General features: G+C 47.8%; 1 protein-coding gene across 2 annotated transcripts in view; it reads right to left on the reverse strand.

Moving 5' to 3' along the window:
• The window catches only part of INPP5D (inositol polyphosphate-5-phosphatase D), a 45,130-nt gene that overhangs the window by 7,593 nt on the left and 11,636 nt on the right, over window positions 1–25,901 (reverse strand). For both annotated transcript variants that reach the window (XM_052687387.1, XM_052687386.1), the window contains exons 3-21: window positions 17,424–17,574; window positions 15,683–15,854; window positions 14,377–14,517; window positions 10,879–10,966; window positions 10,138–10,218; window positions 9,892–9,963; window positions 9,505–9,628; window positions 8,311–8,417; window positions 7,662–7,764; window positions 6,671–6,867; window positions 5,734–5,851; window positions 5,230–5,326; window positions 4,124–4,262; window positions 3,327–3,435; window positions 3,089–3,177; window positions 2,775–2,856; window positions 1,563–1,652; window positions 1,274–1,387; window positions 117–199 (exon numbers count right to left, since the gene is read on the reverse strand). In XM_052687387.1, coding sequence (XP_052543347.1) covers window positions 117–199; window positions 1,274–1,387; window positions 1,563–1,652; window positions 2,775–2,856; window positions 3,089–3,177; window positions 3,327–3,435; window positions 4,124–4,262; window positions 5,230–5,326; window positions 5,734–5,851; window positions 6,671–6,867; window positions 7,662–7,764; window positions 8,311–8,417; window positions 9,505–9,628; window positions 9,892–9,963; window positions 10,138–10,218; window positions 10,879–10,966; window positions 14,377–14,517; window positions 15,683–15,854; window positions 17,424–17,574 — 2,157 coding nt within the window. The remainder of the gene's footprint in view (window positions 1–116; window positions 200–1,273; window positions 1,388–1,562; window positions 1,653–2,774; window positions 2,857–3,088; window positions 3,178–3,326; window positions 3,436–4,123; window positions 4,263–5,229; window positions 5,327–5,733; window positions 5,852–6,670; window positions 6,868–7,661; window positions 7,765–8,310; window positions 8,418–9,504; window positions 9,629–9,891; window positions 9,964–10,137; window positions 10,219–10,878; window positions 10,967–14,376; window positions 14,518–15,682; window positions 15,855–17,423; window positions 17,575–25,901) is intronic.

Below are 25,901 nucleotides of genomic sequence, written 5' to 3' on the forward strand. Positions count from 1 at the left end.
AAGAGAAAGATTGGGGTTTGGACTTGATGGTCTCTTGAGGTCCCCTGCGATTCTGGGATGTAATGTTGCTTAGCAAAGCAGAAGGCTTCTCTTCCATGCGGATGCTCCCACTTTACCTTTGGAAGAGCATCCACAAACTTGACCACAAGCTCCCCTTCACTTCCATCCTCATTTTCTCCTTCCTGGCTCTTTACAAAGCCTGCAAAGGGATGAGAAAAGAGTTCACCAGATGACAGTCAGCAAGAACTTGGATTCAAACCCTTTTCAGATGCTGGATCTCCAAAATGCTAGCCATTATTTTCCCACTTGGGCACAGGTTTTAAAAGTGTTCAGAAGCTCAGTGTTTGAACTTTGGGTGAATGTTTACATCGTAAATTTACAAGTGGTCTTAATGGGGCATCGTTGCATAGTTCTATTTTACAGTTAAACTTGGCACTGAAAAGCTCGGTGCAGCCATGGGCTGTAGGATAAGAACATGACAGCTCTTCCTACGCCACTCAAGATAGCACACTTTTGAAATTCTAATTTAAGATTTGCAATACACTGTTTCCATAGAAATGTATGCAAATTTTGATACAGCCAAAAAAATAATCTTTTATGGAACTGTCTTTGACACAGCTCTCTGACACGCGACAACGTGATGAAGCATACACCGAAGGCACGCTGTCCCACTTAGAAGAGCAGTCCTGTGATGGGAATCACTGAAAAAACCACCGTAAGGGCAGACAGGCTTGTGTTACATAAACAGCTGAGGCTCGGCCCTGCAGCATGGGGACAGAGGACAGAACATGTAGCCCTGGTAGGCACACAGTCCCAGTCCCAGAACCATCACACCCTTTCTTCCTTTCTCTTTAATCTGATCTCCTGATTTACTCTTTTCAGACCACGAGAATCGTATTATTTTTATTAGCTCAAAGCAGATGCTTTATTTTGGAAGCAGCTGATCACTTGGAGCAGGCATGGCTAAGAGATCGAGCAATCATTTGCCAAGTAGAGCTTTTCTGTGTGCAGAAGCAAGGAAAACATGTTTCTCTTCAAGGAAGAGATGATCAGGTTGCCAGACAAGATGGAAGAAATGGCGAAAGGTCTTAAGCATGGACTACTGGTGTTAGTATGATGGATAGTATAGGATAACTTGCAGAATACAACACATCTCTAGCACATCCTTGGTGTTTTTTTGCCTTGACTTACACAGCTGTTTGTACAAGACGGGAAATCAATCCAAGCAAGCTGCAGACCTTGACAGAGGGAATAAGGATGGGCAAACCCTTACTTTCTAAGCAGCTGGAGTGAAATTCAATGTAGAACTTGGTCTGAGACTTGGTCTTCAGCGTAGCGAAGCAGTGCAGGAACTCTATCTCCCCTTGGGTGTTCATGTACTTGGAGTCTAGGAAAGAGAAGAGAAATAAGTACATGTGTAACAGGAGACAGAGAGAGGGCATTTCTGAGTGCACTCTTGAGGAATCAGCTTTTTCTCTCAACATACACAACATGTTGTGTTTTATATCCCCAGAGACACGTGTGCAGGGCAGCACAGCGCGTGTGCCCTCGGTCTGACTAACCGTTCTTTGAAACAAACTGTGAGGTCACTCCCACTTCAAAGGTGGCGAAGACAGGGCTGTGGTCACTGGTGGTGATGTCGGTGGTGCAGCCTGGCAACAGCAAAGGGAGATGGTTACTGCCCTCTCATTCCCCATCGGGATCACTGCAATGCTGGTTGGTTAATTTTCCAGAAAACGTAAGTGGAGCTGTGCTACCTGCCTCTAGCCTGAGGTATTTATACATAATCTCACGTTAGTGTATAGGAATGTAACACTTTTGTCAAAATACATGAAGATTCGGTGAATAGACAAAACGTTACTATATCATTTTGCAAGCAGGTTTTGCAAACCTGCCAATACAGGTTTCCCCAAAACAGAAAGCACCTGTAGCGCTCTGGGTTAAATCTGCAAGGTGCACAGCTCTGAAATCACACAGGAACACGTAGCTGTTATGGCCCAAGATGAGCAGTGGGGTGAGCAATGTTGAGGCACTGTCTAAGCACATTCCCAGCTCCAGCAAGTCCAGCTCATTGAGCAGAATGGGACCAGCCAGATGCCATCCTCACAGAGGTACTTACTCAACAGCACACTGCATCAGCAGAGGCTGTGAGATCAGATCAGCCCAGCTCATCCCTTAGGAGATGCCTACAGCCCTCATTCCAACCCCCATACGTAGATCAACAGCTTCATACCCACATATTTAGAACTACACATAGTCAATGAAATTTCAGGAACTAGTATCTAGGTCTTAATTAAACAGGTCTTGCACGTTTCCCTCTTCCCTACAGCAGACTTTTCTGAAGCTCTCTGCAAGAAAGGGAACAGGCAAGCACTTGGTACCATGCAGTCCTTCAGGACTGTGAACTGACAGAAGTTCCAGCTCTGCAGGCTGGGCAAAGGGTCTGTCCTGCTGGTACCACTGAATAAGGAACCACTGGTGGTAAGCACACAGGAATAGTGCAGTTGTTGCCAAGAAATAGCTGGTGTGAAGGGACCCTAAAGCCAGACAACTACAGCTGTGTGATGGCATTCTGCATATAAATGTATAGCAAAATTAATTCTTAACTTTGTATGGTTACAGGCAAAGAGATTTGGCTCTGGTCTGCCTGGTTTAACACCAGGTTCCTCTATGCTGAGTGCCTGGCAGCGCTGGGAGATTCCTACAGACTCTGCTCTGAATCATTTCCGTTTCAGACTGATTGCTTTGCTATCTCCAAGCTGTTATCTACCCACCATAGGACTGACACACAACGTGCACCATGGGGTATGATTTCCAGAGCACTCGATCACACCAGGATGGCAAATTGTACTTCATCTGCAAACAAACCAAGGGAGAACTGATGTCAAGAAGAAGTGAAAGGACATTTTCACAAAAGAAAAGAAATTAACTCGCCCAAACGCTAAAGATTTGTGTCAAATCTTTTTGTCTGCATTGTCCTTTCAAAAAGTGTGGAAAATGGAGAGATTGGTTTGGGTCACTTTGTTCAGGAGGGGTTACTTTCCCAGCTCTGCTATATGCTTCAGAAGGAAAATCGGATTCCACCTACCCCTGTTGCTTTCTGCTTGGTGTAAGCATACTTCTCTCGGGTCCCTCTTTCAAAACGGTAGGTGGGAGCGAAAGTAATCTCTTCTTCCTCTAAAATAGAGAGACAGCTGCGTTACAGCCCAGCCTGTAGAGAAGCCCCACTGGGCAGGGCAGGCACCGCTCTGTATGCCCCACACTTGATTCAGCCGAGGAAGGTGCTGGGAATGGGAGTGGAACCTGCTGCTGAAATAGAGCCTTACCAAACTGCAGGAACACCTTGTGGTCCTTTCTCTCTATGAGAAGCTGGTCGAAAGCCAGCAGCTCCGGATATTGCTGCTGCCTGATCTTCTGGATAATATTCTCTGCTTCCTGCCAACAGGGAAACAGCAGAGCTGCAGATGATGTAAGACCTTCTTTGAAATGCTCCCTCACGGGTAAGCCAGCAAATACTCCTGAGCAGTTCCACAGAGCCATACAGCTCATCACTTCCCCACTTTCCATTTACTGGAAGGCCCCAACCTTTGCTATGTGGCTGAGCATTTCTCTGTCAAAACTGGCATTAAAATGTTCACTTATCCGCTGTGTGAACATGCACACAAACACATGGACTGACAGCTTCACACCAGCACTGAGCTCGCTGTTGTCTCCTGCTCACTGAAGCCTGACCAGCATATAGTATGGCTAGCCTGTTTCTGAGGCCTGTTATCAGCCACTTAAAGCTAATCCAGCAGATCAGAAGGGCAGCCTCTGCATCTAGCCCTTCAGAGACAGATGCTCATTCACATGGGGAGTGGAGTGGTGGAAGTTTGTGGAAGCAAAACTGGAGAAACAGTGTCAGGTGGCATTCCTGGGTACACCCAGGATCCATTCATCCTCGGAGAGGCCAAAGGGGATTTCCTTACTCTTCCTCAGCTGGTGTCACACTGTACCTAGGGAATCCCTTCTGCCTCCCCTCTTTCTGCCACTTTGTATGTCACATTGCTCTAGATTAGAAAAAGAGAGTGCTTCTATAGCAACATCATGCTTTGTCTCCGCAGGGCTCCGTGCGGTCCCTAACCGTTGGGGGCTGCTCCACGCGGTAGTTCAGGTCTCCCAGCCAGAAGAGATGAGTAAAACGATGAGTGATGTTAAACGGACTCAGTTTCTTATCTCCCAGCGTCAGGAAGCGCAGGATGCTCGTGTAGTTCTGGTTGCGTCTGTCAAGACAAGAAACATCTGCCTGACATCCTAAATTGCCATGCAATTTCTAAATGCCTGGGCTGGCAGAGAACGCTGCTTTGCCAGGCAGAAACTGATCTGGCTCAACACCCAGAGAAGAGCAGCTCTGAAGCGCAGCACTTGCCATCCCTCCCTTACTCTGCACCTTGGGGAAGGGAGAGCTGGGGGACAGGAGGACAAGGGGCACATCCTGACTGCTCTGCTCTGGGGGACAGATTGTTTCCAGCTGAATCAAAAGGGTCAAAAGCTGTTCCAAAGCCAATTTTGCTGCCTCCCAGAATTGTGCTTTTTTGAGCTACATGCCCTACAAACCCACCATTACACTGTTGCCTTCAGCTTTCAGCAACAAACACGTAACTTGATTTTAGCAGCTATTCCAGGCACTGGGGAACCCTTTCATAGAAATTAACTCCATCGGTGGAAGACCCAGAGCAGAAATCCCATGCCACGTGCTTTCTGGGTCTTGCACCCAGTAAAGATGGCACAGCCAACTTCTTCATTTCAACTCCTCTTTGCTTTCAAGACCATTCCTTCTATCTGCTCCAGCTTTCCCCAGCATGAGCACAAAACTCCAACCAATGTCAAGATCTTTGCCTTCTAGCACTCTGCTGCACAAAAACCCGACTATGGAGATTCATTTCATGGCTCAGCACTGAGAATTAGCCACCATGGAGATAATTCCCTGTATTCCCCACAGCACGTTCACCCTAACAGGATCTTTCTCAGCTGTGCCCCAGGGTGCAGCACAGTTCCTATGCTCACAACACTCCCTACAGTGAGGAGACAGCACCCTTCAGCGCATTATTCCTGGATAGAAATGGCCTTCCTACATTTAATGCATTTTTAGGGTCCAGAAGACTGGCCTGCAGCAGTCTGCTGGGCTCTCCTTCATGGCTCAGTTTCACCCAAAGGCTCAACATCCTCTTGGGAGAGGACATATTTTACCTGTGTTTCTTTTCACTTCCTGAAGTCAAATGGCTGTTAACAAACCCAAAGGAGGTTCCGTTAAACATGAACGACACCCCCACAGCTCCTTTATTACCTGGAAAAAAGATAAGCCAAAAATGTCAAGAAATCAGTCCACCTCCGGACTGAGTCTAGCAAAGATAAAGAAACACTGAGCGCATCTTGAGTGAAGGATGGAGAAATCAGTTGACTTAATCAGCACAGAAAGAATTAGTAGATGCTGCATACAGCGTGGTAACAAATCTTTTGGAGGATATGAAAGAACATCAGTTGAAGTGAAAGAAATGCCATTTCCTTGTGAAACCCAAAAAAGAGCAATAGCATGGCCAAAGGCATTTGCTGGGAACGTAGAAGCTAGGGTATGCACACACAGAGATTTCTTCTCTTACAAGGTAAGATACAGTCAGTGTTCTGTCTCAAGGATGGGACCGGCATGGACTGAGCATGTGTCAGCCCTCTGGGTTAGCTGCATCTGCTCCTTACCCAGTGTGTTGGCAATGCCTGTCTTCACGTTGTCTGTGCAGATGTGGCTGATCCGGTTCTCATGTTCTGGCTTGGCCAGTACGACAATCCTGATATTCCACAGGGTATGGATTGCTATCTGCAGGGATGGGAAGGTCAGGGCTTACATTTCTGCACAGACCTGCAAGCTGTGCTGTAATTGCAGCTTTCTTGACTTCTTCTCTAGCACATTCCTGCAAAGATTTTCTTCTTGTGCTTGGAATCTGTCACTCAGTTATTTAATCAAAGGTGGGAGGAAGGGCCTAGCTATTTTCTACTGCTATTTTCTAGTTAGTCTTTGAATTGCTTTGCTTGTACAAAATACAGTTTCCCAATCACCATGACAGTGATTAATAAAAGTCCCGCTCTCCTTTGGCCTTCCACATATGTTTAGATGTGTTTCTTACCATTTCTGAACTAAGAAATGTTCAAGTCTGGTCTCAATAAGGCTCAAGGTTTGTGGGTTTTTTTGGTTTTTTTTTATTTTTTAATGGCAGTGACCATGTGCTGTTACTGTTTGGAAATGCAAAAGCCAAGGGCGAGATCTAGGCTACAGCTGGCTGAAAAGTTTCAGACTCCTTCCTTATGAAAGTCAAAACACCATCATCATTTGACTCCAGAGATCAGCAGCTGCTCCTTGCTGGCAGGCTGGAGGCAGGGCAGCTGCAGGGCAGGGTGCTTTGGTCAGAGGGGCACTCTCTGGAGCAAACCGTCCTTCAGCCAGCTCCAGGAGAGGATGCTGTGGAGTCCACAGGCAGATTTGGTTTGCTCTCCCCTAGCCAAATGTGATGACAATAAGGGGAGGGAAGGGGAGGAAGCGTAGGCAAAATGCTATTTATTCTTCTGCCTCTTTTATTGGCACAACATGTGCTCTCCTCGTATGCCTGAGCTATGTGCAATGACTAGAATAACTCCTCACCACTTTGAAGCTGATGCTGGTGATTTCCTGCAGGGATTGTCTCAGGGTCTCCAGCCATTCCTTCTCTCCTTGGGGATCCTCCTGGGTGCCAATGACGTAGATGTCATGAGGAATGTAGTCAGCGGTGTCATCTCGTGTCTTCCCCTGCCCCTTGGAGAGAAACCACGAGGTGATCTTCTTTGGGGGAGGAGCAGCGCCTTTTATTAACAGATCAAACACCAGAGTAAGTCAGTGCATGTTCAGCCAAACCCAGGACACAGAAAACTCATTAATACACACAAGGGGATAGAAACTATAAGCTTCCCATTCACTTTGTCCAGGACCGGTTTCCTGTCAGCCAGGGCAGAATATTCTAAGGTGATGGAGATGTCAAACCTGCAGAGGCTCTAGCCATCTTCCTTGTTTTATTAGCTTACCAAGGCCAAGGTTAGCTGAGCATAACAGCTGGGGGCTGCTCTCCTGGCCTGCCTTCACTTTACTTATCAACTATGAATGAGCTCAAACAGCTGAGCTCACAGCATTGAAAAGGATTTTCTCCACAGATGGGAAAATTAACTCAAAATTCCACTGTCCTCAACTACACCCTGCTCTTGTCTTCTGAATATCACAGACACTCTTCTTGCTTTCAAGGCTTTACAAAAGCAGCCCCTGGTCAAGTGGCATGCAGTCACTGGATGTGCTCCTGGCCTTTTGATGGGACAGATAATGGTGTGGACTGCTGCACCAGCTTTGTGCAAGCCATGATTTCCTATACTGGAGGAATCCTTCAGCACCCACTTCAGGGCCAACTATATGGTTGTGTGACATGGAAAGTATCAAACCACACACAAGAATAAGCCTAGAGATAAGCTTCCTCTCTTCCTGTCTCACTGGAAGACCCTGGCATACGGATCTGCTACTGAACACAGTGTGTGGACCTGTTGTGGCAGGAGAGCACAGCACACTGCGGTGGAAGTCCGAAGGAATGCCCATGTCAGAAGGGAGCCCATACCCATATTCCAGGTCCCAATGAAGACAGTGATCATATCAGGCTCTGGTTGCTCAGAGTGTTTATTCTTCATCTGCTGCAGAAGCTGGCAGAACCCTTCTCTCTTCTGGACAGGGAGGAGCAGAGACAATTAATGGGATGTGTAACTCCAAGAACACAACCTCCTGAAAAACCAGCTGGGCCAGGAAACTCCAGCACACCTGGAGGGCAGATGACCTCCCCACCGTCCTGAAACCTTCAAAGAGGCTCTCCTTCCTGTGGTACTTTCTTGGGCTCTTAGCTTGTCCATTACTTTAATGAGAGCTGAGCCAGCCAGGAGGAAGCCTAGGCTTTCCTCTTGTTTGGCTTTAGAAACCTTTCTGCAGCTGCAAAAGGTCAGACTCTTCTTTGCCTCTCTCACTTCTTGCTGACTGCCTGTTCTGCTCCTGCCTAGGTGACATCACCAAGGCATGCCTGCCCTCTCCACTATCTCCCTGTACAGTGTCCATTTTTCCATTTTCTGCATGTGTCCAGAACAAAGAAATTTCATTTTTGCCAAGCCAACTACATCCTTCAACAGTTTCTTTTACTGATAAAGAATGCCCTTTGTAAATTTTTTGTACCCCCCACAGATCCAATCCAGGCTGGCAAGAAGGAAACACTGTGTATTTACCTTGGAATCAGAAAAAACATATTCCTTCCGCTGTGTTTTTTCTTTTTCTGTTTCCAGCACGATGACCAGTTTGTTAGGGACCTTCTGAGACTTGATAAGCTGCAAGACTAAACAGAGACTGGGTGGCATGAGCTGTGACCTCTGAAGCTAGAATCCCACCAAAACTAAGACTCAGACCCAGACTCGGGATTTACACGGTCTTTTATGTCTGGGGCTGACTTTGTCCTGCCTAATTCCACTTTAATGTTGCTAAATCCTGTTTCCTGCAGGAATGGACCCTGCCCTTGAAGCAGAGGCCCCAGATTCCTCCTGCCTGGAGCTTTTGTCCATATTGAGCCCAGTAGGGCTGATGTGAAGCCTTGGCTTCCTCCAGACAACCTCTCTACCTCCTCACATTCTTTCCCCATCTAGCAATGAGGAGATAGAATCCCATTTGATGGTAAAGGTGAATAATCCCCATCTAAAATAGCAACTAGATAATTATGAACACGAGATGGAGAAAACTGTACATGAAAGCAAATCTTGTCAGTCACTGCCAGCAACAGAGAGATTTTCTACAGAGGGGAGAGCCCAAGGGCATCGTTTTCTCTTTGATAAATCCTACTGTTTTTGGCAGTGATGTTCAGGGAAGAGTGGGGTATGACAAAAAAATCGATAGGAATCTTCAAAGAGCTGTCTGTCTAAAAAACATCAGAGGCAAAGGAAAGTTGTTTGACTTGGGCCTTCACAGCCCAAACTAGCATTGCTCATCGGTAAAGATATTGATTCACATACGAAAATGAAAATCAAGGGAAGATACTCTGTACTGTGGTACTGAAACTGAGTATCTGGCTTTTTACCATCAAAAATTGTCACAGGAGTCAACATACAGCAGGTTTCTTTCCAGCAATACTGCTTTTAGTAGAGAATGGTTCTACTGCAACCAGCTCTAAGGGTAATCAATCTTCTCTCAAAACCTGCTCTTCTTTTAGATCAGGAGGCCAGGCAGATTGCCCTTTAAAACAGTCTGCGAAAGCTGGTTACACCAGTATTGAGTTCCTGCTGTCTGCAGGCTGCTCTGGGGAGAGGCAGCCAGGTCTGCCTGGAGCTCACACAGCACCCAGGGCCAGGCAGACATTCCTATCTTCCTGCCCATCCTCCGTCATCCATGGGACCAAGCATCTGGTCCCACATTTGTGACCTTAAGTATCTTACTTTTCTTATGAGTATAAAATTTGTCTTCTGGGCCATCCTTAGCTCTCTTGATAATCAGTTTTCCCATTTCCACGTCAACCTTGAGATGTATTTTTGAGAAAATTCCCAGAGAATCGGCTTTCACCTATCAGAAAACAGAGATATTTGACACAAGCAATCTCATGCACCCCAGTCGCATGTATTACAAAATACAACATTTGCCTGGGTTCATAGACACATACATCATTATGCCAATCCCACCAGTTATCTCTTAAGCATTTGCATGGTGCAAATAGGAACAGCTGTGTTATCTCTGAGGCAGCACAGCCTCGGAACTGAGAGACTGACATAAATCCGCACGGCTGTCCCTCTACATTTTGGTCAGCATTGTTAAAGAAGAATGTTTACCTCAAAAGTTACAGGGGGGATGAGGGAACGGCGGTGTGTTGAATCAGGACCTTCGATCAACAATGTTTTCACCTGGAAAAGAACCCGTGTGTACTGAGTTGTGCACTACCCCGAGGGTAAGGAAGTCGGAGCAGAGGAATCTTACTGTGGCAGAGGATTGCACTTATGATGAGCCAGAGACACATGAGATGTGTAAATAGAGGCAACAGATGACATGAAAACAGTGTAAGATAAATAAAACTCTACCTTCTCCTCAATGGAAGACAGCAATGAGACCAGCTGATTGAGTTTCAGTACAATATTGACTGGACTGGCTTCACCAAGCATCTGATAACCACAACAGAGAAACAAAAAGAGAGGGGTGTATAATTACCAAACCCACAGAGCATTGCCTGGAAGACTCTTATCTGCAATGAGCAGCAGGAAGGCACTGCGTTTGGCTGAATGTACAGACGTATGGCAGGATTGAAGGGCAAATTTGCAAACCTTGCCTATAGGCTACAGGTACGGACATGCAAGGGAGTCAGCTGAGAGACAGGTTTGCATGACCAGGTGCAGGGCTCAGTCCTGGAGTTCTGTATTTCTGAGCTACTGGTGAGGAGAGCAAAGTCAGAGGACTTAGGTGGGCTTTGGGTAGGAGTGATTTGGCAGTCAAACATCCTGAAGAGTGTGGAAAGACAAAGGTGCAGTCGTAGCCTGCAGACCGAGGGAGGATAAGGGGACAGAAGCCCTCAGGGATTTTGCTGCATTTTCCTCTGGGGCAGGAAGGGAAGCAGGCAGAGGAGACTATGGGATAAGTGAAACTGTGGGGTGCAACTCACCGTGTGCCCTCTGCATTGTAGCCAACGTGAGGCTAAAGAGAGCACAGGTCGTAACTCACCACCTGCAACCTACCAAGCATTGCTGGGATATCAGAGCCCTCCCTTCCCCCAGGGGCCAACCGCCTGTACGCCTCTGTTCTCATCTCCCACCTTCCAGCCAGCTTACCTGCGAGCGCTGATGGATGCCAGGGTGCAGCTGCTGCTCAAACACCTTCTGGATGGACTCCAGAGATGGGAGGGTCCGGGAGGCTTCACTGGGAACAGAGAGGTGACAGAGGCCACAGGCTGCGGTCAGGTCTCGGCTCAGTTAGCGCCAGCCTCTTTGCACAGAGCTGCACAGGCACACACTCACACTAGGGCTGCTCTCAGCAGCCACCAGGCTCCTGCCCCCCCAGCTCACTGCCCGCTCCACTGGTGGGACGGGAGATGAGAGCCTTTCTCAGCTGTGCCATGATACTGCCCATGAAGGCCAATTGGAGTCGGGCATCCAACTCTGCCTCGCCATAGCATAGCTGTTCCTCTGCCAAGGATGGAAGCAGGGTCCTTGCAGAGGACTTTGGCAAAGAGGAAACTAATTTTTTCAGGTTTTTCAGCTCATGTGACACAGGGAGGCCAGGCACGGGAACCTGTGGGTTACAGCGAGATTCCTTCAGCATTTCCCAGCTGTATCCCACAGGATGCTCATTTGTCAAAGTGCTGCTGTGTGAACTTGGCACAGCAGCTGTGGTCCGATCACGACAAGGCTTATCATGGAAAGAGCACACAGGGAGTGCAGGTCAAAAGGAAGGGGATGGTGGGAGCAGTGCTGCGATGCCTTCACCAAGCACAGTCAACTGTGGATATTAATGATTTCCCTCACTTTCCCAAGTCTGCATAGACCGGATTTTACTCAGTGTTTGTTGGGGAAAGTGCTCCAAAGTGAAAGTACGTCTGCCTGCCTGCAGATTAGATATGATTAATTGCCTACTAAGTACTCAACTCTGAAGTTTCAGCGAGGAAGACTTTGCCACAGGGCAGAAAGAAGACACATTTAGGAATGTGAATCTGCTGAAACTGGTCCTGCAACACCAATATTCAGCTTTGGAGCGGCCAGAGCTGATGGCATTGCCATCGGCTCTGGCTCTAAACCACGATTCCCATTGATTTCTGTGGCCACTGAGTCAGGCTTAGAAGCAGCAGGCTGTTGCTGGAGAGTTAGGTTAAGTTCAGTTTGAAAAGTAAGACAGGATACATATTGAGACCCAGAGGCCAGGACATAGGGCCCATCTCTCAAAAACAGAGCAGCAGTCACTTCACTCAAACCTGTTCAGCAAAGATTTCTCATGGGAAAATTGCCCTCTGTTTACTGTACAGCACAGGGCATTGCATGGGTGTCGGGCTGGGGGAAGAGCCTCTGCAGGCGTTCAAACTTAAAACCACAACGTGGTTTGAATGGCACTTTTGTTTTCTACTCTTGATAGTGTAAAGGAAATACACGTCGTCATCTTTATTGAGGTGCCAGAAGCCTTTGTGTCCACACAACGACTGCACCAATGCCAGTACCAAGAGTGCTTGAAAAGCTGCCTGCAATACTCCATGTGGACAAAACCCAGTGAGGAAGGACAAACAGATCCCTGGTCTGACATAACCTGGCTGTGTTTTATGCGCTGGGCTCTGGGGAGCTGCAAGAGACCAGAATACAGCATTGCCAAAAGAAAAAAGAGTTACAACAAATCAGCCTGGCTCAGCAGCACCAGGAAATGGAAAGCAGCTTAAACTTCAGAGAAAGGGCTCGAGTTATGACAACTGTTTTGGTTTTTTTTCAACCTAGCCCCAGATATTGTGAAAATAATGAAATTGAACATTATAAAGGGAAAAGAGGACATAGCCCAGCAGTATAGGAATTATTGATACCTCCAGCTGGAATCCCTGGAGAAAGCTGATATAAACAAAAACTAAATTCATGCAATGGCACTGATGGAATGGAAGTTCAGAAGTCTGATGAGGGAAAGAACATAAAGCCCCAGCCAACCTCAGAGATTCTGCAGAACACAGTAAGACACCCAAGCACAACTGGACAACTAAAGCCAACCAAGCAGTTTGGTTAGGATGGAGTCACAACTGGAAGAGCAGAGGAAGGGTTCCTCAGGGAGATCTCTGAGACTGCTGTACTTGGCAGACCCTCATGGAAAAGAAAGCAGCTGTGTCGGACAGAAATAAGTCAGAAGTGGGGGGAAAATACTGCCTGCCCTTTGCTGTGTCTGTAAAGTGCTGTGCCTCTGAGCTCCTCCTGCAGAACTGCCCCAGGTCTGTTCGAGGATGGTGCTTCCCAAAGCCCAGTCACCAAGAAATCCTACAGGATCTTCTGATCTATCTTCAGGAAATGGAAAAGCTGTCCCGGCTATTGAGAGGACTGCAGACCAGCTGCTTCTCTTTCTTTCTTGCCATCCCATACACATTTATGAGGAACAGGGTTACGAAACCCAGATGAGGTCAAAAAGAATAAGAAGTCGAGAATGGAAAAAGCCAGCCGTCAGCAGAACAGCAGCACTGGAGGTATTTTGGTAACACAAAACTCTCACTTGTGATTTCATTAGATTCTGGTTTCCATCGCACAGATGTATTCTTAGCTGGCCACCTGGGTCTCCCCCTCTGTGGGTGTGGAGAAGCAGAACCCTCACGCAGGGTGCAGAAGAAGTGCAGCTCTCTGCATGACCGACCCTCAGCCCTGTGGGCGGCTGGCTTCTGGCAGCAGCAGGGCTGCACACACCTCACCCTCTGCCTGGTGAAACGTGCCCTGTGCCACAGCCTCGGGGCAGTGATTGTGGTGCCAAGCAGCTGAGAACATCGCTCACCCTCTGCCTTCCACGCACAGGTTAATGCTAAGCAATCAGCAGTGTTCACCCCTCATTTTAGCTCTGTCTTACCTTTGGTGAGCTCTGTGAGCACAGGGAGGAGTGGGAAAGGAAGATATTGTAAGCAACAGACACAAATGTGGAAGTCGGCCCTCTGCTTTCTTTTAGATCTTTGCAACAGTGAGTGCTAACCTTGTCTGCTTACAGGCACCACAGGGGGGAAATCACATCTTTCCACAAGAGAAAACACAGGGAGCTCCTCAAGGTTTTGGTTCCCTACTGGAGTTTTCCTATGTGGGGCCTGGAAGGGCTATAAATAGGAAAGGTAAGTTTGTAATCTGGGCTTGTTTCTCTTTACATCTGAGCTGGACCTCACTGACATCAGTGGGATTGCTCTTGGTTCGCAGTGCTTTCGTGGGAAGGGAAATCAGCACTTCAGGCACAGCTAAACACCAATATGTGTTTATTTCCAGAAACGATTTCTGCTTGACAATTCTGTGGGTGTCATTTATGCATTACCAAATTATGTAGTTAATCGGTTCTAGTGCTTTTTTTTTTTTTTACTTTGTTTTCTTTCTAAACAAAATAAAAAAACCCCCACCTCCATCAACTGCAACCTCCCACAGGTAAGCTTCACTCTCACAGCTGCGTCTTTTAAATAAATCTCACATCTTTGGGCCAGAATTACAGGTCAGGAGATGCACGTACAATGTTTTTGAGGATAAGCAGATTCACCGTTTAAGGTTTTGAATGCATGCATGTGGCACTTACATTAGACTACACTGTTACAGCATTATGCTGTCATCTCTGAAAATCAGCCTGTAATTTACCTGAAGAGTCCTTTGCAAAGAAGTGCCAGCAGCTTCTTCAGCTGGGGAAGATTGCTTGAACCAGTCTGCACCATCTCTAAGTCACTGATGATGTGAACTCGCAGGTAATCCTGGATGAGTTTAAGGTGCTCATCAGAGACACTGCGAAAGAGACACACATGTCAAAAGCCAGCTCTCTGCTCTCAAATATTGGGCAGATTTATTGCTTCTTTTTTGATAAACCTCCGCTGCCAGCGCAGACAGATGGAGGCAGTTTGCATTGGATCTCAGTGTGAACACACAGTGCTCTAAATTGGACTATCACAGGGTCTCCCACCATCACAAGGTGCTGCCACCTTCTCCTCTCTGTCCTTCACCACCCTAGGTTCTCTCTTGCCCGATACTGAGCTCCTGCACCAGGAGTGCTCTTGTGATGCCTGGCTTTGAAGCCAGGCTGCTGTGAGACAGCTAACAGCAATGTGGCCACTCCAGGGAGATGAAGACCCCCTTTCACCTCATCACGTCCCACTTGGAAGGTTTTACTCCAAACAGTCCAAAACAATTTTAAGGGGTGCTGAGACTGCAGAGCTGAGCAGGATGCTCCCCTCCTTCCTGCAAGTCCAAGCAAGTCCAAGCAGTCTGTACGTGCTGTCCCGTGCCCTGACAAAAGCAGAAAATCCCAGCAGATGAAATGATGCAGGTAGCTGACCAAAACTGGGTTTCTCCATCAGCCAGCTGCTGCTGGGCAATCACACCAGGACCGGTGCTGCAATGCACTGCAACTGCTCGCTCAGCCTCCCACTGCCCTGCCCACAGACATGCCTTCTTATTTATTTATTTTTTAAAACTTTTGCACATCTGACCATCAAACGTCACACAGCTTCCTTTAAGGCTTCTGTGGATGCTCAGGTTTGGCACAGCTCATGGGACAACGTGAGTCAGACCTGTAGCTGGAATAAATCAGCACTGAGTACCTGGAAATCCACACACCAGCTTACTCTTTTTGGGGACTGGCTGGTGGTTTCTGATAAAATCTGTAGCTTAGACACATAGCTATGACACTAAGTTCTCTAAGATAAGTTCTCTATGATACTACTGTATTTACATTCAAAACCAAAGTCTACTGTTGATTTTAATACTTCAGAAAAGTACTTTCTCTAGACCATAAGGTGTGGGCAACGCATCACACCTCTCTGTCCTCCATTTGGTAGTATAAACAAAGAGCAGTCTGGCTAAGTCAAATAGGTCCCCAGCTGCCCCAGAGAGAGGCAGAGCTCAGAGCTGGATGGAGGGCCGGTTCTGCTGCCCTGTGGCTGGCCAGCCTCACCTGCTTGTGTCCTGGTACTGCAGTCGCTGGAGTAGTGTCTCAGAAAGGGACAGCTTGTTGACATCTGCCACCCTGGAGTTTTCAGGGAGAGAAGACACGTCCTTCGTCTCGCTGCCCGGCAATGCCATGAGGATGTTGCGTGGGGGCAGGATGGGAGGCGTGGGTACCTGGTCTGCCAGGAGGAAGGGACAGGCCCAGTTACCCCAGCACAGCAATGTAACCTTGTCCCCCCTTCCCACCAGGAGCACGGAGTCTGCACCGCAGTGGCAGTCACTGTAGAAACCTTCTGAAAGGCCTTCAGTTTCACAGCCGGGAAGCTCAGGGCTCAATACTGGCGCAGTATCAGGGGTGTCAGTGGTGTGAGGCCAACACCGCTGAGCCACCAGGCTTGGAGCTCATGCACAGCCAGCACACGCTGTGCCTCGCAGCATAACCTCATCCGATGTCCCAGCCTCTCTGTGATTGTCCCAGCTGCAGAGCAGCCACAAAGGCTCATTAGTTATTTTGAACAAAATGCTTAAAAAACACAGCTATACCCATCCATTACCATTATCGTGGAGGTGTGCTGCTGGGGCAGAATGGATGAAGGGGCACGATGGAGTGAGCACCAGAAGCTGCTAATGGAAAGAAGTGGACAGCTAAAGCGGGCAAAGACAAATGGAGAAAATATAATCCAATACAAAGGGGCCAAGTACTCTCCTTTGCCCTGCAGTCATTGAGTGGAACCTGCAGAATGTTTTCCTGCCCTCCCACATTCCTGTCATCCTGCCTGCTCAGCACACTACTCCTCCATCTCCTGGGAGCGAAGTGGGTTCCTCTAAATCTATCCAAACCATGGTTGTCTTTCTTTTCATGCCTACTGCTCCACGCCTTGTTATGCCAGTCATGCGTAGCTGGTTGAGTTGTGAGCTTTAGTTTGGCTATTTCCCAGTGGTGGGATTGTCCCATTGCCAGTTGGTGCTGAATCACTGCTCCTGTGCAGAGCTGTGACCCACAAAGCCACCACAGCAATGAGCAGCAGCATGGCTCAGCCATCTGCAGACAGAGGCATCTCTGCAACTGTGTGTGTGTGAGACCGACTGACACCTGGGAGCCCTGCATGGTTCCAGAAGGATGGCACCAAAGGGTCTATAAAACTAAAATCTGCCCATAAGCAGCCCAGCCCAAGTGCTGATACCTCTTCATCTAAAGGCTCTTAGCCTTGGCTAGGACTTCATTCCCTGCTGCTTGCTTCTCTGTATTATTTTTGCTGCAGTTCCCTCCCCCGCTCTGAGAGCAGATTTAGTGCAGCTGGCCAAAAAAAAAAAAACAAAAAAAAAAAAACCAGGAACATCTTTCCTGAGCAGCTTTGCAAAATTTTGTTCTGTTTCTTCATTAGATATTCAAGGCAAAATTTTCCAGCTCCAGAGAGCCATTGGTTTGTACAAACGTATGCAGGCACACCAATCTGCTTTAGTGCAGACTGCCCATCACAGGCACTGTGTCCGTCAGACAGGTTTTGTTGAGTGGCACATCATTTCCAGACAGACACCAGGACAGGAAGGATGGCTCTGTGGGCATGACCTTCTCCTGGGAGATGGATGACCTAGGAAAAATCCCAGGAGCGATCCAAGTGACATTCATATACCATAGTTGGGATGATGCCCATCACAACTCTTCATCGTACATCTGCCTCCATACAAAGCTAGACTAGAGCAAGTGTCAGGCTTGGCCTCGGCCAGCCACAGGGTGGGCTTCTTACCAGCATCCTCCTCTGGTTCGTCGGCAGCCTCCTCCTCCTCTCGTGGCACGGGGTATTTGAGGTGCCACACCAGCCCCATGTTCTCTTTCTTGTAAAATTCTATCAGTTCCTCCAAGTTATCAAAATACTTCACAGGAACTCCTTCTGATGCCTGAAACAAAACACAGACGCTGTCGTGGTCTGGGATTTCCAACCGCTGAAGTGCTGCTCTTCACAGGAGGAAAAGCAAAGTCTCAGGGAGAGAAAAACCCATGACTGCTGTCCAGAGAAAGGCAGCATGGCTCTCCCTGCCCATCTGACTACAGGCTCTGTGCAGAATGACTTCTGCAGTACAAACAGAAACAGATATGCACACACGTTCCAGCCGGTGTCAGCAATGGCAGCTCCCAAGGCTCAGTGAAGCCAAATGGAAGAGCTCTCTCTCTTCATTCAGTGTGCTTGGCTCCAAAGCAGAGGGAATCTTTAAACACAGAGTTCTCCCACATTCATTTTTGCATTCCCTCTCTGACTGAGCTCAAACCCCCAGACTGTGCAGCACTTTGCAGCACGCAGGCAGAACTCTCCTGTGAGATGGCAAGATAAACACGCCTAAATCTAGATGCCGGCATCCTGTCCCTTCCAGATTCAAAGGCTCAGAGCTATATTCAAGTGAAACCAGCTAGCAAGGCACTGCCATGGCAAAAAAAAGCTCGGATGATTCCTTCCAATACTTGAAGGGAGTGCATAAACAGGAGGGGGAACGGCTGATTATGAGGGTGGGAAGTGATAGGACAAGGGGGAATGGTCTTAAACTGAGACAGGAGAGGTTTAGGTTGGATATGAGGAGGAAGTTTTTCACCCAGAGGGTGGTGAGGCACTGGCACAGGTTGCCCAAGGAGGCTGTGGATGCCCCATCCCTGCAGGCATTCAAGGCCAGGCTGGATGTGGCTCTGGGCAGCCTGGGCTGCTGGTTGGTGACCTGCACACAGCAGGGGGTTGGAACTGGATGAGCACTGTGCTCCTTTGCAACCCAGGCCATTCTATGGATCTATGAAGATTTAGGAAGCCAGGGACACAGTGAGCATCAGGACAATGCTGCACTTGCCAGCTGCATTTTAACTATGACTAAACCTGCTTCTAGAACTAATCTCAAGAAAGGGATTCTTGCAGAGAGCAAAGACAGAGATAAGGCCTAGACATCTTCAGAGGCAAAGTTTTAGAGCAATTACATCCATACGTCCAAAATTGCTGTGAACAACTGGCTGCAAAAACAGAGCTCTAATCCAACTCTGAACTCCTTGACCCACTGGTTGGGTTTGCCCAATCTCTCATTATCTCTTAAGTATTAAAAACTAGAGGTTAAATAGGAGAAATGTTGGCATAACTCTTAAGTGAGCAGAACACAGAAAACAAAAGTCTCCAGCAAGTCCTAGCAACAACAGCAGCATTTGTTTTTAGTTCTTCCCAAAGAGAAAAATCTCAGACTAGAAATTAGGACAAAGTTTTCAATGCAGAACCATGTCTGAAGTGCCCTCAAAGCCAGTCATCAAAACACCTCTCTTTTTTAACTACACCTGCATGTCTCTAAAGGCACAGCAAGAAGCATTTCCATAACAAATACACAATCCCTGAGAGCTGTGCCTGCTCAGCCTCCTGCTCTGTCTCCCAGGTGTTCCTGCAGTTATTAAGATGTATTATTCTTGTTAGCTAGACAGTTCAGCATTAAGGCAACACATAGGCAAACACAGGATTATGTTTTGGTTTTGCCCTGAGCTACCCTGGAGGGCACCTGGAAAAAGGCATGAGGTCCCTCATAGCCTAAAGCACACAGAGAGCAAAGAGACTGGCGTTGCCGTCTGCACCTTTGCAGGAAGAAAGCTTTGCTGTCTGAGCTCTCTCCCACTTCTCAAACTCCTGCAGCCCACTCCCGCTCCTCCTCTTTCCAAACCTGTCTTCACACTCCTACTCCTCTTCCCAAAGACCTCGCTGCCCGCCTGCTTCCCTGGGTGGATGGGGTGAGCATCCCTCTCCTGCCCCAGTGCTGCCAAGGGTGCCTGCAAGGCAAAGAGTGCCTCTGCAGGCCAAAGGGAAGGGAGAGGAAAGGCTGAATTCACGCTTTTTTGCTGCCGAGGACAGTGCAGCCTCTGAAACCATCCTGGTCTCTGTGGTAACCAGAAGAAGCAGCGCTTTGTGTACGGCCTCCTTCCTCTAACACGGTGCACTGCATTCCAGGAGCAGACCAATGCCTGTGGTCCAGCACAGGTTCCCCAGGCAGGCCGCAAACCCCAGCTCCCGTGCAGGGACATAAGTGCAGAGAGGTTCTCCCTCATTTCTGGCTGCTCTGGCAAGCTCCAGCACCCACCATGAACACTAACCCTGCCATCTCCTTTCACAGGGACTACAGGGACCTGTGCCACCCCAGCCCTGCTCTGAGCTGCACCTTAAAGGGAGGCAGGCTCCATCACGGCAGTGCTGGCTGCTCTTACAGCCCTTCCCCAAGCACTCAAAGCAAAAGGGACAGACTCTCCACCACACACAGTCAAGGTAGAGGATGGCACTTTATGGTGCTGCTCAGTAGGGAGCTGAACGTGCACCTCGAGCGGCTGCGCAGACAGCAGGAGCTGCAACAGGAAACAGAACGGTGGGCCAGGGGCTGTGACTGGCTGTGGCCAAGAGCTGGGGGAAGGACGGGGAGGTTTCGAACTCCTTCAGCTCCCTCTCAATGTGGGGGAACCCCAGGGCCCTCCCCGACACCACCAAAGCAACAGCGGCCACACAGCCTTGCTGTGCATCGCAGGGATTTGAGAGCAAAGATCACTGGATTGTTCTCGCTCTTTTTCTTTTGTATTATAATTGTTATTATTTGCAAAGATCTCAGTAGAGGAAGCACGTGGGAAGGGCTGTGCCCCTCCGGCACAGGAGTGCCCAGCAACCCCCTCTGCCTGTTGCCGTTGCTGTGAAAAGAGCTCTGCTCTCTGCACAGAGACACAGCTAAAACCGTACACTGTCTGACAGTGAAAGCAAGACTGCACAGCATTTGCCTCTCCCCTTGGGGAAAGGATGAGAACAAACCCTGCATGACAAACGCTCGTCACGTTGTCCAGCACACAGCTGCAAGGTGTTTGGGTACCACGGGACGCACAAGTGCTGTGTGACCCCCCACAGCCACAGCATCGCTGCGAGGCATGGGGTGACAGAGCCCTCCTGCAGCGGTGTGTCCCCAGCCAGCAGGTGAGTCTGCAGAGCCGGTACCTATGGAGCATCAGTGTGATGCAGAGAGACCATCTGGGCTGCAGCCACAGCGTGGGCTGTGAGGTGAGCCTGCCCAAAGGCCGGTCAGACTGTTTTCACTGCCAATGAGCAAAGCAAAGCAGCATGCAGTCAGGACATGAGCTTTCCTCAGGCTTGAATTTGCAGATAAGGTTCATAGGTTAGGGAGGAAAAGCAGTGGTGGGTAGCACAGTATCAGCACTGCGTTGGCCAGCATCTTGTAGAGAATATTAGTGAAAACCAGACCAACGGTGCACTCTGATTAAGCTTTCTCCACACAGGAGGACAGCAGCAAGGCAAAATGGAGCCTTAACTCCATGCAAACCTGCTCTCGTGTTTGAGATGGGGAGCAGAGGCAGAACGGGGCAATGCAAACCAAGCGAGCAAGATGGGGCAGCACAGAACAAAGCTGGAGCCACCCAAGCAGCACCCAACAATGAAATCCACTTCCCGCCCCCCCGCCTCCATTTAGCAAGTAACTATTTCCTCTGGGTTATCACAGGATAGATCTTGTTTTAATTGCAGAGTGAATTGTTTCAAGTCATTAGAAATGTGGATGGCGAGTGTCATCTCCACAGCAACACACCACATCCCCAGGAGATCTCACAGCTCCCAGGACACAGGAGCAGAGCTCCGCTCCACGGCACCGCGCTCTGCAGTGATGCCTGCAAGCACCTCCGCCCTGCACAGATGATAGCCACAACATATGGAAAGGAAGCACTGAGAGAGCATATGCAACATAGAGAACAGCCTGTAAAACAGAACTGCACGAAGGAATCTGGATAAGAGCGAGTCAGAAGCCGTGCAGCAATTTCATAGTGAGAAGATGCATCAGAAAAAGCCTGTGTCTTTCTGAGATCTATTAATGGGACTGTCATATGAGAGCCAGGAAGAAGCTGTCTTGCTGCACTTATCTGGGCTGCTGCACTCAGCCGGGGCACCATTTTTTAAGGAGCATGTAAAAATACCAGGGAGAGTCCCCAGGAGAAATGTCAAAAGAAGAGCTGGAAAATGTGATTTACGAGAAGAGCTCAAAAGAACCTTTGCTATCTCCATAGCCTCTCTTTGCACACTCTCTAATAGTTTTATGTCCTATCGCTAAAGCCTTTAATCGCTGCTCTTTGGTTGCATCTTGTGGCCTTTTCCCATCTACTTAAATGTTCTGACAGCTCTCGTTACAGCTGATCATCTTTTCTTCCTTTATATCTGGTGTAAAAAGACCAACAGGGCCCAACATAAGTCTGCCCTTCTTCGTTCTCTCCAAGCCACGTCATCTGGCCAACAGAACACCCTGACAACACCGTGCTCCAAGCATGGAGACGCAGCTCTGAGCAGCAAACTTCAGGAGAAGCTGCAGGTGAACTACGAAGGCAAAGTGAAAACAGATTGAAAAGACGTGAAGCCTAAATGAAGGCAGGCAAGGAAGTGGTTAAGTTGGGGCTCATTACAACAACCGTATAAATAGATGGCACAGGAAGTCTGGGGCCCTCAGAAGGAAGAGGAAGTGTTTTCCTTTCCTGAGCCAAGGCACAAGGAGGAACTAGGAAACTGGTCATCTGCTTGCATTGCTTAAGTCCAGTCCTTTCTAACAAAGTGCCTTACACCAGGTACTTAAACCCAAATATAGGCATTACAGTAAGTTTTCAGAGTTATAAAACTGTTGTAAAACCCACAAAGTGAAGTGGAAGCTGAAAATCAGGTCGCTCCTACTTGGCTGTTAAATGCTGGCAGAAATTTCTTTTTTCTTTTCCATTTGAAAAAGAAGAAGAAAAAAAATTCATAGGTTTCCTGTTTCAGCAAACAGTTGTCATGGATTGCCTGCTAGCTAGGAAGCCTGTGGGGCATCTTTACATTTCCTTTTGGCTCTCAAGGAGAAGTTTGGTTACTGTGCCAGAGATGAAAAATAGCTGCTTACATCAAAGAAAGGCTGTGCCATAGAGAGACGTGGTCATGGGCATGGTGCTGATGGGTCAGGTCAATGGATGGACTTATGAGTCTTAGAGGTCTTTTCCAACCTTCTTATTTATAGATGAAATCTCACGCTGAACAATTCATTTCACAGGAATGAGACCAGATAGGAATCACAGCTGGGAGAAACAGCTACTTCCCAAAATACAATCCGCCCAGAAATGTACTCTATTTTGAAAGTAACGCATGGGTAGGAAGAACATGGGTCTGGGAAGGGAGTGGGAAGGGAGAGGAGCAGTGAGCAGCTGAGCAAAGTGGGGATCCTGTGACACAGAGGGTCAGGAAGGGGCTTCAGTAAGTGTGGGACCCTGCGGGCTGGCAGGGCTGTGTGGACACTGGGCAGAGCTCAGGGAGGGGGGTGTTGGCATGGAACTGGGCAGAAAGGAAAAGATAAGAGCAGGAAGCCGAGGAACCTGGGCAAAGATGCTGGCAGGTAGCTCCCAAAAATGTATGAATTCCGGGAGAATGGCAAAGCTCCTGGGAGATACAAAAGCTGAGTAATGCTGGAGAGAGCTGGATGTGAACAGTCCTTGACTCCTCTGAGACAGCCTTCTCCTGTTCTGCAGGCAGCCTGGTCCCCATGCTTGGATTTGCTCGTTCATGTTGCTTTTGTTACAGTGGCCTCTTACATTTAAAACTTTGGGTGAGAACACAGAAATCAGAAGAATTCTGGGGAAGTGAGCTTCAGAAGTTCTGAACGAATTATTGTTGGAAGGAAACAAGGAATTGCAATTTAAGAGCTATGCATTACTTCCAGATTGCGCTTCTGGCTGAAACATTGCAAACAAAAAAAAAACCCTTAAGTTAAAATGAGAAAATAGAAAAGAAAATTGCTGCTTTGTCAAGCCTATAATAGCCTTTCTGTTTCTAAAATGAAACGGAAAGATATCATTGCATATTGCCTCTACCACGGGCTCCACCTCTTTATACATAGTACCAACTTAAGAGATCCTGTACATGAATTACTGGCACCGCATCACAATTCCTTTCTCATCATGTGCATTAAAAATGGGAACATTAAGTGATTCTCACTCTTTCATACTAAGACACACAGAACATCTGTTAAAGCTCGGCACCTATTTCCTTGCTAGCTTGAAACAAGAGCATGAAATATGAATCCTCTTACTGCCAGCTGTAGCAGGTCAAGCAGGTGCAAACCAGCATTCTTGCCTCCATTGCTAAGTGGAAACATGTAACTATTTCAGATACAGTGCAAATCTAGTTAAAAACCTAAACTCTTTCCGAATCCAATTCTGGCCACAATAGCTATCATTTTTTCCCACCTATAATTTCATGGAAAAGATTTGGGACAGTCTTTCATTCTGCTCACTCTGTGTGAACTGTTTAACACTTTCTACATACGGAATGCGAGCCCCATTTGAGTTAACCTTAAAAAGATCCTGTCCTATCTGCCACTTCTCATCTCCTCTGACCCTGCAAGAGTTTTTCATCTGTGTGATTCCACCCAGGCTTCATTCTGGCAGCCCAATGATCATCTATGTTCACAGGTACAAAAATGCTCTCCTGGCAGAATTGGGACGTTTGCAAATTGAAATAATCTGTTTGAAGAGAAAGGAATTTTCAGCAGAGTACAAACTCTGCATCCTAAAGCAAAATACCTTAGAAGTTCCAGAAAGTAAAGGGCATAGAGAAGTTACCTTGAACCGCCATGATCCCACAATCAAATCCTGTTTCCATTCTGCTATGGCACACCACAGTTCACACACCAAGCATGGTAACTGCCAAATACCTAACTAAAATAGTTAGGTACAAGCTTTTAGGAACACCGAGTGGTTCATGGAGTGGTTTTCCTTTTTGGAAGGGACTTTTAAGGTCACCATGTCCCAACCCCCTGCTGCAGGCAGGGACACCTCCCTCTAGTCCATTTTCTCACAGCCCCATCCAGCCTGGGGCTAGTTATAAAGTGCACCAGCACCACATACGTGAGGTGGTCCTTCACACCAAATAACACATCCAAACTCAAGCTATCAGAAGGGATTTTATCAACACAGCACATTACGATCCAGCTTTTAACAAGAGACCCCTCCTGAGCAACCAAACCTTTCATAATTGCTCTGTGTTAGAACAAGGAAGATTTACAACAACAGCAAGCAAACTGTACGGCTCCACGATGGAACAGGAGGGGCTGGCATCAAATTTAGCTACAGGGTGCACGTCTGCAGAGCCACAGGGATCCAAAGCAATTTTTAGCACTTCTGAAAGTGTGTGGGTAGAACTGAAGAAAAAGTTTTGGAGTACATTTCTTCTGTGTAATTTGAACGCCAGCCCGGCGCTTTTTGGTTTTCTGCTGAAAAGCATCAGCTCTTTGAGTCAAATGAAAATTTCCGTTACCAAAAGAAGCCTGAAAACACAGGTTCTCAAGAAGCAGTGAGGCAACCAAAGGCAGCGAATTTAACAGCCATCATTTCCAAAGGCAGTTCCCAACTGCTTTTCAGTTTTTCCCCCATTGGAAGGCAACCTCTTTGTTGCCCAAGGAGGCTGTGGATGCCCCATCCCTGCAGGCATTCAAGGCCAGGCTGGATGTGGCTCTGGGCAGCCTGGGCTGCTGGTTGGTGACCCTGCAGGTAGCAGGGGGTTGAAATTAGATGATCTCTGTGCTCCTTTTCAACCCAGGCCATTCTAAGATTCTATGATTCAGTAAGTAACAGCCCCAAGCAACAGTGAATGGGGTTGGAAGTCCCACGAGAAGGAACTTTTTCCCTGAAACAGGTGAATGTGCATCTACACCAGCTGTGCCTGCACAGATTGGTCCTGCTCAACACTTTGGGATGTTCACTAAGCTATGTGGGCAGACAGTGGAGGATCCATAACCAGCTAATCATCTCTCTGCCTTCCCTGCTGTCTTCTGTGCTGAATGGATCCCTGTTTCAACAGACATCAAGCACTAAATATAACTGAGCTATGTAAAATATCCAGCGGAAAATTAAAAGTAACACTAAAAAAGTTTTTCACAATGCACCACTAAAGCAAGCATTACAGGCAGAACATGCATGTAAAACAGCTGCATTCTCTATGTTACACTGCACCAGTTTCTGAGATTGCATAATAAAAAACCATACAGGGATGCACAGATAAGCTTGAGCATCTTAGTGTGACGATTTCCTGTATTCTGCCAGCAAAATTTCTCAGCCTTTTAGCTACAGCAATTGTTTTCTATTGTTATGACATTTGGGCTGACCACTCGCTCTTTATTTCAAGGGATTACCCCTTGTTTCATTTACCTATTGCATGAGCAAGACC

This window comes from Tympanuchus pallidicinctus, unplaced genomic scaffold (assembly GCF_026119805.1).
Source record: "Tympanuchus pallidicinctus isolate F22 unplaced genomic scaffold, pur_lepc_1.0 scaffold22, whole genome shotgun sequence".
NCBI lineage: Eukaryota > Metazoa > Chordata > Aves > Galliformes > Phasianidae > Tympanuchus > Tympanuchus pallidicinctus.